This window comes from Sinocyclocheilus grahami, unplaced genomic scaffold (genome assembly GCF_001515645.1).
Source record: "Sinocyclocheilus grahami isolate Dianchi unplaced genomic scaffold, SAMN03320097.WGS_v1.1 scaffold1767.1, whole genome shotgun sequence".
Lineage (NCBI taxonomy): Eukaryota > Metazoa > Chordata > Actinopteri > Cypriniformes > Cyprinidae > Sinocyclocheilus > Sinocyclocheilus grahami.
The window spans coordinates 39,849-55,221 of NW_015506946.1; the positions used below are offsets into that span (position 1 = coordinate 39,849).

The following is a 15,373-nucleotide window of genomic DNA, read 5'->3' on the forward strand; positions in this document are numbered from 1 at the left end:
AAATAGACTAAATTTTTATATTTTCTTAAGAAAATACGAATTGTACTTATTGAACCGTACCATGCCAAAGCAGCCTTCATGATGATAAGGTGTTGCTATAACACTGGTTCATGCGGCATAATTTTCTAAGAATCTGTGATATTCTAGTCTTCAGATATGTCTCAGGTCTCTCCTTCCATATATCAGCATTTGGATTTCACCTGTTTTTCATCCACCAGTTGAAAACTGTAAGTCTGATTACTTAAAAAAGGTATCATCATCAACAATTAAGACCTAAAACCTAAATACTGAATATATTTATTTGTGTGTATGGCCTGATGCCATCTGCTGGTGACCTAGACCAATTCAGGGGCCAATTGAAGAAATCATCCAATGTTATTCTGTCAGAGTTTCCAGACAGTTTGAAAGTCAAGACTCCGGTTGCATTGGCAGGCAATGAATCAACATCTCAACACTTTTAGTCCAACCCACTGCAGCTCTGAAGGTGACAAGGTCACTCCATCAATTATGTCTGTCATGGACACATGTTTCTGACTCCCTCTTACAGAATACTTACATTTTGGGGAATGTTTTGAAGTTATCAAGATGTGTGGATTTAAATGTTGTTCTCATCAGGTGTCTATTAAGTGTTTTAAATATATAACTATTTATCCAAGCCATAACCACTAAACATCCAGGTTTAATTCCTGATAGGGACAACACATCGACTACACATTCAGCCAGCACAACTAGCTCAAATTAATGAGTTTTCCTAAATGTTCCAAAGGAGACAAAATTATATTAGACTGCTGGAGTAGTTTGTACTCTAAAGAAAGGTGTCACAGTTTCTCAGTACGTGTTGTTGGCTTGAAATGAAAATGTATCTATATGCTTGAAAGTAATTCACTGAAAACGGATCCCTTTTCACACATGGAGATTGTGTTAGAAAAGCAATCTGGCTCCCTAACTGATTTAAGATATAACTTAATTAATTACATGAACAAAATTAAAATTGAAGCTTATAGTTTGACACCTTCATGCCTCTTTATTATGTTCACTCCACAAGGCATATAAGAACCTAGACTTCATGAATGCAGGCAGAATGAGATACTGGGCTAAAGATGAATCTGTCTCTTGTGTCTGAAGATCAGAGGTGTAGATTCTCAAATCCTATCGTGAAATTCCAGGGGTGGTGGTGAAAGGTGTTGATCCAAGCAAAGGTCGAAAAGTGGGAAGCCTTGGAATGTTACTTCGTGAAAGGAAAACCTGCAGAGCCTTTAGTGTGTGTGTGTGTGTGTGTGTGTGTGTGTGTGTGTGTGTGTGTGAATGTGTGTAAGCGCATGCGTGCATGCATCTGTTTTACATAAATAAACCTTTAGGTGAGACAATCTTTATAAATGTTTAAAGCTTAAAATTATGTGAATTCCTAAGCAGTAATAGCCTGTCCCTGTAACACTTTTAGGGAATTAGGATAAACATGTCCCAATAAATTTTGCCCAAATGGTACCAGGGTTGCAATACTGTAAACATGTTATAAAAACTTCAATCATTATCTTATTTTTTATACGTTTTTATTTCAGCTTATGTCACAGAAATAAACATGTTCATCAGGCAAATCATAATAATTTGATAACTTAACATTCAATCTGATTTAGTAGAAACGCATAGCATGTGCAACCACCATGAAATAGCCTAACCATGTGCTAAAATACTTTATGACTAAATATGTGATTCTGTGCATCATTTGTCTGCGCCAATAAAATTCTATATTTATAATTCAGTATGGATATAAAACATTTTTAATATATTTCAAAGACAGAATTCCTCACAGTTCTTTGTTTTCCTCCCAAATAGCATACTGTAATATCCATATTTTGTCTATTAAACCAGACCTTTACACTACATGGAAAACCAAAGTAACATAATTGTATGTACTGTATTTTGAATAGTCACAGTGGTCATGAAGTCATGACCCAACTTATATTACTGTCATATATGTTGTTCTGGTATCTCTGCCCATGTAATTAAAGGCTATACACTTGTAATTACCAGAATGCGCTCTTGTGGGGTTTCGAATTATAAGTGTCCCTTGTGCGTGGAGAAGCTCACTGCCTACAGGTCTCTCTTTTCCAGTTGTAGAAAGAACAGACCGATCTGGTAGCTCCCAGTTTATCGCTGGTGTAGGTATTCCATTAGCAACACAATTAAGATAAACAGGAACTCCAGCCACTCCTCTCACAGTTGGTGGTGGCCCATTAGTGATCCGTGGTGGATATGCAATAATTACAACAGGCACAGAAAGAACTGCCTCACCAGCATCATTCTTTGCTCGGCACACGTAATTCCCACGATCATGTATGACTGTCTCATGTACAACAAGTGTCCCATTTTCCATCAAATGGTAGCGCCCACTCACCTGTGGATGTGCAAGAACGAAACCTCCTGGCATGGTCCAAGAAATGCTAGGCTGGATTCCATCTGTCAGGCAATGCAAGAAGAGGGACTGTCCAGAAATCCCCTGAATTATCCCCTTTGGCCGTGTTAGAATATAAGGCTTTTGAATCACCTCAAAAATGACCAGCTTCTCGATATAGCCCACTTTGTTCTTTGCAGCACAACGGTATTTACCAGTGTCCTCTATGCTGGAGTTATACATAGCAAATGTGCCATCGGTACCCAGGTGATATCTTGAGCCCTTGAACCCAGGTGTTCCACTGAACCGAGTCCGATTGGGTAGTGTCCATATCATTTCAGGCATGGGTTGCCCATCAGCAGAACAGTTTAGCACTGCAGTTCTCCCTACCCGAGTCACCACTCTCTCATTAAAAGGGTTGTTAAAAATAGGCCTCCTGAGCTTGTCAGTCACTTCCATTTGAACCAACATGACTGCCTCACCTCCATCATTCTGAGCCATACAAATAAATTCTGCTGTATCTGATGGCCTAACATTACGGATTTCTAGCGTACCATTGCTGTGGACATTAATCCTACTCCCATAATAGGGAGCGGTAAGAAATATATTGTCAGGCATGATCCATGTAATCTTTGGTGCTGGATCCCCTTCAGCTTTGCAGTCTATTAGCTTTCTAGTATATTTGACTGCTGTATCTTTCAACACAGTTCTATTTTGATTCAAGCCATTGATGATGGGTGGGTTTCCATCAATGTCTAGTTTATATTCTTTATTCTCCTCACCTGCAGCATTACGAGCCATGCAGACATACTCCCCAGCATCAGCTAATTTAACATTTCTTATATCAAGGGAACCATTAGCATGCACTAATTAACGATCATTAGATGCAGCAATAATGTCTTTGGACGGAAGCATCCAAAAGACATTTGGCTTGGGATCACCTATAGCCTTACAGTCAAAGCGAACATTTCTACCTGGCTTCACTTTGGCATAGGAGAGAATTGGGCGCTGAATGCGTGGCACTGCAGTTACCACACTTATATGAACATGCATCTTGTCCTTACCCAGTTTGTTTTCAGCATAACAGGTGTAATCACCTTCCTCGTCAGAACCCACTTTATTCAGGTACAGTGTTCCATTATTAAACAATGTGTACTGTTTGAACTGATCGCCTTCTGATCCATCTGCTTGCAGGCCACTATTCACCAAGGTACCATCAGGAAGTCCCCAAGATATCTCTGGCATGGGGACACCAGCAGCCACACAGTCCACTTTTAGGTCATTGCCATAAGTCACTTTCTTCCTACTAAAGACATTCGGTTTAATACGTGCTGGCTTCATAGACATGGACACCCTTATTAGCTGTACATCATCCCCTACTTTGTTGCGTGCAACACAGATGAAGTCCCCAGCATCTTTCTCATTGACTGATTCAATGATGAGGGTACCATTTTCCAGGACTTTGATACGGCTGCCCATTCTGAAATGAGAATATGATATTTTTGACAATAGGAGGCAAATGATGTAAAATTTGCATGTTTACAAAAACTAAATTCTAACCTTTCACTATTGGATTGGGTACATTTACAAAACTAACACTTCTGCCCTAATTGAGATTTACTTAAACTGTTCATTCCAGGGTTAAATCAGGTCGGGGAAAAATAAAACCAGGGAATTTTAAAATTGGTCCAGAAAACTCATGAAAATAAATCATTTTTGTTTAAAAATCTGTAATTATTATTATTTCTTAATTCGTTATGATCAGTTCTAAAACTTTTCATCAACAAGACTTTTACAAATTTTGAAAATCCTTGTTCAGTACTCACAAATGACTACAAAACTCAAAAGGTGCAGGGAAACTCTGGTTCATTCAGAGATAGGGGGAAGTATATTGCCATTAAGATATTGCACATTTCAGGTTTAAGATTGTACAATCAAACAAAAATGATGTCATTTGTTATAGCCTACCTGTGTGACTGGTCCACAAGAGCCTTGGACGGAAGCCTCCAAATAATTTGAGGTTTTGGATCTCCAACTGCAGAGCAGTTCAACTGAAGGCGGCCAGCGTATATCACATCGGTTCTTTGCTGTGATGTCTCAGTGATCTGAGGCACAGTTTCTGTTCTCTTCACAGAAAGTGTAACAACACGCCATTCTGATCCTGTAGAGCTTGTTGCAATACACTCATATTTTCCACTTTCAGTTATTTGTACATCCCTCAGGTAAAGTGTACCATTTCCAAAAACAGAAACTTTGGTGTGTGAGTAAGTTAGAGGCCGTACTATCGTGCCATCATGTAAGACCCAGTATGTTGTGGGTTGCGGGTCACCATAAGTGCTACATGCCAAAAAGAGATTCTGCCCAATATCAGCGCTCACCAGCTGCTGTTTTTCTTCCAGTATTACAGGCGGTGCTGCTACCACCTGTAGACGAACAGTGGCTGTGTCAGTACCAGCCGGATTACTTGCAATACACTTATAATGTCCACTATCCAAAACCGACACCTCTTGAATAGTTAGCGTCCCCATAGTGGTTACTGATACTCTGCCATGCTCAGTGATCAATTTAACTTCAGTGTGATTTGGTGGAATCCATGACACCATTGGCACTGGTCTGCCATCTGTCCTGCATTCCAAGTGCACAGTTTTCCCAGCAAGAACCTTGATATCTCTCATCTTCTTCTCCAATATCCGGGTGGGATAGGCCACAACTGATAATGTAACCACAAACTTGTCAGAACCATACTCGTTCTGGGCAAAACATATGTACTGTCCTTGGTCTTTGATGTTTGCTTTTTGGATGAACAATGTTCCATTCTTCAGAACCTCAAATTTGCCCATTTTACCTTTAATGGTTGACATATTGCCTGATGATATAAAGGAGACAAAAATGATCAGCTAACATAAAAAGCCATATTTTATATTTGACAGTGCTTCTGACTTGAGATATACCAGAATGTAAAATAAATATGAAAATAACAATTGATAACAATATAATTCTTACAAATGTTTGTAAGCTTTGTGGTTTAATGTTTGTACCTGTGGTAGATATTAATCGGTTCCAGCTGATGATGGGCTCAGGGTTGCCAGTGGCCTCGCAGGGGAGGAAAGCATCAGAGTTGGACAGAACAGTAAAGCTGGCAGCTTTTCCACCGTTAATCCTTGGCTTGGAGGTAATATCCCTCAAAGATGAGGTGTCATACCTTGTAGAGTGGTCATATGCGTTCAGATTGCCAGTACTACTACTGTATGGAAATGGGGTGAAAATGTATGAAGTTGAACTAGTCATTGTGCCTGAGGTAACTGTTCTACTCTGAGGTCTATCAGAGGCCGTAGTGGGTTTAATGGTCAAAGATCTGACCCCTGGGAAACTGGTGGTAGAAGACATATTTGAGTCTCTCCATCCATCACTACCAGCACCAGTATTAACTGGTGATGAAGATCTCTCTGATTCTTTAATGGGTGTATTCAAAGGCCTTAATATTGCACCACTGTGTTTAATTTGTGATGCTATAGTTGTGGATTTGGTGGTGGCAGGTTTGTCAACAAATTTAATCACTGTGATAATTGGGGATTTTGTGGTTGTTTTTTTAATGGGCCTTTTCCTTCTGGAGCCTCGTTTGTGATAACCAGGCTTTTGCTTTCCCCACAATCCAGTTTGAGAACCTGATAAGTTATTCTGACCATTGTCTTGCCTTAGTTCAGTTCTCATCGTTGGTGGGGCTGAAAGGGTGTGAGAAACTCCCATTGACAGTGTGGTTGTGGACAACTCACGGAAGGATGGAAAGCTGAAAAACTCAGCTGTTGTAGATGGGTTTATGACATTATCAGAGAAATTAGTTTCTATAAAGGAGGAAGAACCTGATGAGTCTTCAAATGATGTCTCTGGAGTATTGTCATTTTCTCTTGTCATTGGAGGAGAGACAATAATATGTTTATGCTGCAGTTCTGTAGTAGGTACTGTAGTTGTTGCTTTGTAAGGTTCTGCTGTCGATGCTGAAGTCATCTGCTCCTCCTCAGTGGACAGTGTAAATGGGTTTTGATGCTTGCTGAGGGTTTCTTTCATTTCCCCCTTGTTTCCAAACTGTCTACGCCACTGAATCCTCTCCTGTGTCATTTTAGAAGACATTGTGGTTGTGAAAGTTTGTTCTTTCTCTATTGAATTAAAATAACTTTTATAATAACTTGAATCCACTGAAATGGTGGGCACAATAGTTGCTGACATTTGTAAATCAGTGACAGCATAAGTCTTTTCGGAGCCTGACAAACGAGTTGGCATGACAGGTTTTTCTGTCACTTTCAAAGAGGAAGTTGACATGTGATACCTAGCTGTATGGTTGACCAGGCTTTGATCCACTGTTGTTTTGGATTTATCTGTAGACACTCCAGATGTAATTATTTTCCCACCACCACAATCTTTGATTTTGTCCACAGTGTGTGAAAATGTGAGATTGTCTTCCTTGTTTATAGAAAGGTGTTTGAATTTATTGAGTAATGATTGTATATCTGTAATTTTGCTTGGCCGAATGATCCTACGTCTTTTGTGAAAGTTTTGTTTCTTTTCTGATCGCATCTTTTTGGAGGGAACAATTTGGATTTGGTGTTTGGAGATGATGGTGGACCCAGGAAGGAGCTCTGACTTGATTCTTTGAGTGGTCTTAAATGTGATCTTTTCTTGGTCTTCGTTGGTTGTGGTAACTGCTGTGAATATGGTCTGACTCTTAGGTTCCAAATAGGTGACATTTGGGCCCTGGAAGTTGTAAAGTGGCGTTGTTCCAGGGGTAACATCTTCTGAATTCCCAGAGAAGAGAAGCTCAGCAGCTTCTGAAGGTCTGTTTGTTGCTTTCTCATATATGTGGGCTTCTCCATCACTATGACTTAATATGTAATCTGATTTGGTTGTATTCAGGGTTGTCTCATCTCTTTGAGCTTCGTGATTACTCAAAGTATAAGTGGCCATTATCGGGGTAGCAGGTGTCTGAGTATGAGAATGTGATGTTGTTGTAACCAAATTTGTTTTTTCATTTGCTCTTAACATGTTACTAGTGTTATCAGATTTTACTACAATGAAAGCACCGTTGCCAATTTTGTAAATCTCTGGGATTTTTAAATCTGTGAATTTAATGGTACTAACTGTTTTATGCTCAAGTGTTTGAGTAGTTGTCATTACAATAAATTCATCTTCAGATATACCATCCCCTGAGGTTGCATCATTGTCATCTGAGGGTCCTTTAAGTGTTCTAGACACATCTAAACCTACTGTCTTAATATTTCCTCTTTTAATTTGAGATTTATCAATGAAAGTGGCATCTTCTTTCTGGTACTTTTTATTAAAGTGTAGCGTCTGGAACACTCCAACACACAATATATATTTTGTTAGCTAGATTTCACAAATACTTTGTAACACCCCAGGACGCCGAACAAGACCCTGGTTTCATGGTAACCCGATACATTTACAACCTTGTGGAATGCGAGCCGGCTCTCATTCTGCTTTCTCCAGAAACAAAGGGACACAAATGCACAGGAGAAATGGACTGTTTCTTCCAGAGTTCCTTCTATTTCCTCTTCTACCAGTGGGAACCTTATGGAATCTGAACTGTAGCCAAGTGTACGGTCTGCCTGATGTAATTCTCCTTGACTCCTCACCAACCCTATGAGAGAGATACCTACTTCCAAGAATCTGGCTATCATCTATAATTTGTACAACATGATCACCAGATTCCTTTGGCTCTGTGCTATTTGACAAATCACCATGAACAGTTACGTGAGAAGCTAGCAAATCTGCTCCCAGAAAATTTCCAACTAAGCATCTGTAAAATCCTTTGTCTCTGGATGTCAGTCCATGTATTACCAAAGTGCCATTTCTGTAGAGCTTTCTGTTGCCATAGGACTTGTCTAAAATTGTGTGGTCAGGAAGTATCCACTGAATGGAAGCCTCTGGACTGCTGGCTGATGTACAATCAAGACACAGGTTCTGACCAAGGGTATGAGAGATTCGGATCCCATTAATCTCTTGTTCTTCAGTATTCAGAGGCAGCACAGTGACCCTGAATGCAAGAACATCTACATCCAGGGAGTTAGTTGCAATGCAATGATAGACACCTGTGTCTGAGATTTCAACAGATTTAAAAATAAGCCTTCCATTATAAGCTACTACAATCCTTTGATCCTCATTGTTGTATGGTGCACGTAACTTGCTTCCGTCTGGTAGAATCCACTCTACAATGGGTTTAGGATCCCCAAAGGTCTGGCAGTTCAATTCAATTACTCCACCAGCAAGGACTGAGTGTTCAGTCTTGGTCTGACTATCCTTTCTAATCATTGCCCAGCCATACTGGTCTCTACTATCTTTTCTCCTGTCAACATGTATTTGAACATTGGTTAAATACTTGATAGTAAGGTTCGGAAATGTTGTTGTAATGCGGTCCAGCTATAGCAGGACTGTACTTTGCATTAACCATTCAGGACTGGCTTTCATTCTTGTTCAATTTCTGTAAAAATACCATCTGCCGTGGGTACTACTTGCTTATATAAGTAAACTGTGTCTGGTTGCAGAGAAAGTAGTACTTCTCGCTCAAGTCTCATCGGGGACTCGCTATACATAGCCAAAATATTCCAAATCTGGCGTATATTATCATAATCAATGTTGCAGACCAGCGATGTAAAAATGATTGCACTCAGGGCAGTTAAATCTTTTCCATTCAGTCCAAAGTTTGCAGTTAAGTTTTCCATTCCTGTAGGTCGCTGCACAGCACATGCTATCCAGGCATCATTGTTGAATTGATCTGTGATGTTCATTTCCAACATGCCAATGGGTGCAACAAAATCTTTAGGATAGACTGAGGGATAGTCCCCATCATCCAAGGTAAAATTGCTCTGTTTAAAGTGAGGATGAATCCAAGGTCTGGTGCATGTGTAGCTATTCCTTTGCAAATGCAGAATGCTGCTGCCTCTCAAGGTAATTGGGAATTCACAAATGGGACACTGTTCTTTGAGAAACTTCCTGTCTCTTTTGCATTTTAGAACACCTGCAAAAGCAAAATTAATTCTCATTATATGTATAAATGTGTAAATAAAAGCAATGTTATATACTAGAAAGATTCTGGGTCTTGATTATTTACATTTTTGCACTTGATTTTGTCTTGCTATTTTAACAAAACATTTTTGTCTTCTATTTCTAACAGAACATTTGTTAAATATAGACCAGAATCTCACCAGGGTGTTTCTCTAGCCACTGTTCAAGCCACCCCATCCGACAATCACATGACCAGGGGTTTCCACTAAGGAAGATATTCTCTATCTTGTTGCAGCCAGAGAATATAGCTGCAGGCAATGTGGTTAAAGAATTGTCTGACAAGTAAATAGTCTTGAGAGATGACCATTTCAAAATCTGGCTGAACCGCAGTGATATAAAAGTGTCTGGATGAAGCTGTTGGAGCAGGTTTCCCTCAAGATTAATCAACTGCAGCATTTTTAATCCATAAAAACTCTCTGGGTGGATGAAGGTAATGTTATTATGGTCCATCTGAAGACGTACAATATTGCCCAGGCCTCTAAATGTGTCCTTGTTGAGCTTCTCAATTCTGTTATAACTCAATTTCAGAACCTAGAAGTAAATAAAAATATAGCATCAAGGCATGAAAAAATAAAGTGACTGAGTTTCTGATATTTAAATGGATGCATTTAAATGCATTTCAGACTAGCTTCAGACTTTTTCCATGACCGCAGCAGACAGCAAAAATGATAGAAACAAAATTAAAAAAAATAATTTAAAAAAATAAAAATTACAAAACTATATCACAATTCCGTTTTCTAATTACTATCAACTCCATTTACAGTGCACCAGCAACAAGGAAGTATGGTTATTAAGTGGCTCTAGTAGATGCCCAGCTGATCCACCTCCCTAAAATGCAGGGTCAGGAGGCAATTCCAGCTTGAGGCCTTCCTTAGACCAAGGCAATGTTGTCTCAGCCTCAGATGACTGTCCCACAGACTTCATGGACAATGGCTTACACAACATCATGAGTCAATTGTGATATATATATATATATATATATATATATATATATATATATATATATATATCACTAATATATAACAAAGAGTGAGTTTCAAAATAATGAGAGAATTGTGATATATATATATATATATATATATATATATATATATATATATATTACTCAATTATAACAAACTGAGTATTTGATTTATTATTGGATTCATATTTATTATAGAAGATGCATTTGCAATATTATGCAAGTCAAGTTGTGTCCTAAAAATTTTAGTGATGTTTCAAGTGTTTTTTTTTTTTAAAAGAGCTTTAAAATCGACTTGACTTGATGTACAGTAAGCGATGTAAGCATTCTTTCTAAATTTTGCCTAGTCTGTTCAGTGATGCATATTAATCTGGCTGGCTTTACTCAGTTGATAGGAGTAAAGGCAGGGTTTTCTTTTTTTTTTTACCTGCTTTTGAGGAGGAACAGCTATTTTAAGTTTGCCATATTTGTTGCATCAGATCTTTGAAGGATACTTAGAGTTTTGTTTGAGGCACTAAGTAGTGATCCACAGGCAGAACTGAATACTTCACTTTGTTTTCTAAATAAAAAAAAAACGTGGATATCCAAATTCTTTTGTTGTTGTTGTTGTTGTTGAAATAGCAAAATCTCAAAATTATTTTTTACAGAGTAGTACAACCAAAACTTTTAGTACATTCTGTTTCACAGAATTTATGTTGCTTTTATGTCTTTAGCAAGAATATAAATATACTTAACTAATCACACAATACTCAAGCTTTGTTTCCCATAGAGGTACTAATGATTAATAGTATGTTTATAAACATTTACAAATGATGAATAGTGTCAACTTTAGATTAAACAAATAAGAATAATACATGATTTGTAAAGGTGTTTATAAGTCTGTGTACAAGCCACAAAAATGCAAATGTGTCACATTTACAGACTGTGGTTATGAATTAATTAATCATATGTCAACATGAACAGTTTGTGAGGTACTTATGTAAATAATTTTAATCAGTTTAATGCCATTTGTAAGCATTCAAATGCACATTATAAATAAGTTGTTAATCCATGTGTAACATCTGTTAACATCATTTGTATATTTTTATAAAGTGTATTATGAAGTGTATATTATAAACACATTGTCTCTTACTTGTAGTTTTCTAAATACAGTATATTTTTCTAATGATCTGTCAATGGCATTATATAATGTTTGTTGATTTATTCATGAAAGTTATTGTAAAGTGTTACTGGCGCAGCTCACTACAACACCTTATGTTATCATTTTTATTCCTGTACTAATTATTGAATTGCCCTATTTTTGTATTCAAAACTGGACTTAAATGAATGACCACAAGAGCATCATCATCTTGTCATCATCCTATCATCATCATATTGAAGTATAAGATACATGAGGACACAGAAACGCTCTAAAGCGTCCTGCTTTTAATAATATTTCCAAATATTTCACAACGTTTCTGGAGACCTGTGTTCTGTTCCATTCTGTTGCATCCTAAATAAATCATCATGCAGTAATACTGTTATAGTAAGTGATATATGTTGTCAAGTCATCAGAGACTCTTGGATTCACAGGAGATGCATTTGATATGAAACACTTGTATAGCTTGACTGCTTGTGATCAGAACACCAGATGTAACCCCATGTAAACAGGGCTATGGAGGCAGATGTGATTAGAGATGGCACAGGACAACAGCAGCATGTCATCTCATCTTCACAATAAAGAAAAATAAACATGAAATATGATGTCAACGAACTCAGATACACAACATGACATTTGATTATTTTTTGCTGTATACAGAGTCTTGTTATTGACTTGTGTAACCAGACTTTTGACTATGCAGCATAAAAGTTGCCCCTTATTCTAGCCTAGTTTGGCCTAAAAAAATAACAGATTGTCTGTAATGTATTTTTTTATTCATTTTATGTTGATTGTTGTATGTGTATTTTTTTTTCTTTTAATATGAAAAAAAAGCATGGGTATAGCATGCCATTAATACAGAACCTTTGATTTTTTATAATGTCGCTGTCAAAGTAATGAATTTAGTATTTTACCTGCAGAGATGTGAGGTCATGGAACGAGCCGTCCTCGACAGTCTTGATAATGTTACTGTGCAGCATTAATAGTTCCAGGTTTTTTAGTCCGGAGAGGTCATTTGCTTTAAGAGTTGATAAACTGTTGTACCTAAAACACAAAATGGCAAATGTACGAATTTGCTTTAAATAAGCTGTTTTCAATGACATTTTTAGAGAACGCTCCATAGTGGATTGTCTGTTGTAGGTTTTACCCCAGGTTAATTCTTTCAACAGCTGGCTGAATATCCCTGGGTATTTCACTCAGGTATCTAAATGTGCAGTGCACTTCTGACAGAGCATAACATGCGCATGATTTGGGGCAGCCGCTGCTTCTGTGTGTTATACTGGCCAAAACACACAGTAGCCCCATGAATCTCCACAACAGACATGACTCTGCTGTCGGGTCACACATTCTGGTGAAGGAGGTCTGTTTCTTCCCTATTTTCTGACCAACTCAAGTTGCCAGTAATCATTAGCTTTCTGTAAAAGAAAATAAATCTGTTAATCATTTCTATTACCATTCACAATATATTATACATGCCACATACATTTTACAAATTCTCTTGAGATCAAGAATGACCATTTTCAAATATTAGGCTATATTTTAGTGTATAGAAAACATGAAAAAATATTTGTATTCAAAAATAAATCATTCATAATATATCAAAAACTGTACTTATTGTAATCAATACGAACACAGTCTATATATTCCTATGAATATTATTACATTTATATAATTGGACTATGTTATGACCACATCCCAAACACTTAGTAAAACACGTGTTTGACACGTGTTGTTTCCTCCGTGAAAATGCAGCATTAGTGACTTGTGTTGAGTGCCTATAATAATAATAACAATAATAATAATAATAATAAATCATTAATAAATCATTAATAAGATAGAAAGAGTAAATGCAATGTTTCCAGAGTTCAAAATGACAATTATTAACCCTTACCTAATACCTGAAATTAATAATCCAAATTATCTCAGTGAGGAACAGTCATATGCTTCAGTTTGTCCCTTTACGATTTAGAAGCTCAAGTGCGATGAAGTCTTTGTTTTAGAAACACGTGTCGGCTGATTGTGCAAACGGAGAGACTGGAGACTGATCCTCCTCCGCTCTCACCGTCTCGTTCAGTCTGAGCATGCACCGACTCTCATGCACTCTGTAGTGTGAGAGGTTCACACAGAGTAAAGGGAAAACATTTGGAAAAAATTTGTCTTCCCTTTCAGATTCTCATTTTACGTCCTTATGGACCATGTCTGTGTAACTGGATAAGATATGTCATGAAATTAACTGTCATATTACAGCAATATGTGTGTGTGAATTTCGTGAACAGATGCATCTCGTGAAAATGTGTTGTGTCTTAGAAAAATAAACCTACGTAAAATCCAATGTTAATATGAAGGAATTATCCGTATTGATTCTCACAGGTATTTTTCCTGTATTTTGAATTACGCATTGCTTTGTGTTTGAGAAATATCCGGAAAACATACACTGGTAATTTTCTTAATAATTCATGCATTTCTGTTTTAATTGTTCTGTTTTCATCAGTGATCAAGATGCTTGGAACAATGTGATTGCAAACTACAATACTGTCAAAGATTTTAAGAAAAATGTTGTGCAAAACCATAACAGTGCAAATCGCAACATCAGATAGAAATGTGCAAATGCCTGTTTTTTTTTAACATTAAGTGTTTAGTGGTCATGTAAATGTAATGTTTAGTCCCTGAGTTTAGAGTTCAGTAGACTGACAGCTGAGGGAAAGAATCTGTTCCTGAATCTGCTAGTGTGAAAAGACTCCATAATATCTTCCAGATGGGAGAAGAGTAAACTATCCATTGCTGGGGTGAGAGCAGTCTTCTCACCATCCAGGCAGCGTTTGCGGTGAATGTAATTGATGGAGGGTAGCTGAACACCAGTGATGTATTGGGCAGTTTTCATCACCCGCCGGAGGGTCTTCTGCTCTGAGACAGTGCAGTTTCCATACCCCTCTGAGATGCAGTTTGTTAGAACACTTTCAATAGTGCAGTGGTAAAAGTTCAGCAGGATGTGGTGGGACAAGTGAGCTTTCCTTAGTATCCTAAGGAAAGAGATGCTGTTGCACCTCTTTGATCAGAGTGGAGGTGTTGAAAGCCCCAGCCCTATCACTGTAGTCCACATGTTGTGCTGAGCCACATCCCTGTAGGCTGTCTCACTGTCACCTCTGATCAGAATGACCTCTGTGGTGTCATCTGCAAACTTGAATATGGAGTTAGAGCCAGGCATGTAGTCAGAGATGGGCAGTATTTTAATTAAATGGAGTTAATGAGTTAACTAAAGTTTGGGAGCAAGGCCACACTTCAATCAATCAGCTTGTTCTTAGCCAGCTATTTATACAAAACTGACCTTCTCTGAACCATTTGTCTCAGTTTCTCGTTGGACTCACTCACCATGGATCCCGAGCTGCAGATCAACCCCTCCACAACCCTCACCACACAACCTCGTCAACGGCCTCAGCAAGCAGCATCCGCGCCACCTAGTGGCGACCAAACGCAAATGCCACCAACATCGGCTCCTTCCACCTCAGAATTATTACAGATAATTACGTCCTTCTTCTCATCCTTATGCTCACAAACTGCCCCAAATGCTAACACACATTCATCCTTTCATCCCACCATCTGTTCCTCTACCCTTCCTTCAGCCGTTAACAGCAATATGGCTTCTGCAATAACTGGTTTTTCTCTACCAACTAACCCAAACCAAGTACCTTATGCAGCAAACCCCGGAATCATTCCTTTCAGTGGATCTTTTCAACCTCCTTCTTTACCTTCTGTTCTTCCAACTAATATATCCTTTTTCCCTTCCCTCACCTACCCTAACCCCTCCCCA

General features: G+C 38.1%; 1 protein-coding gene across 1 annotated transcript; it reads right to left on the bottom strand.

Annotated features, from left to right (window-relative positions):
* Positions 1-1,924: 1,924 nt before the first annotated feature.
* LOC107572519 (immunoglobulin superfamily member 10-like) lies at positions 1,925-12,912 on the bottom strand. The gene is given in 8 exon segments (XM_016258936.1): positions 1,925-3,872; positions 4,361-5,258; positions 5,431-7,743; positions 7,927-8,874; positions 8,877-9,419; positions 9,607-9,997; positions 12,480-12,609; positions 12,713-12,912. Coding segments are annotated over 8 exon segments (7,338 nt in total). The 3' UTR covers positions 1,925-1,957.
* Positions 12,913-15,373: the final 2,461 nt, after the last annotated feature.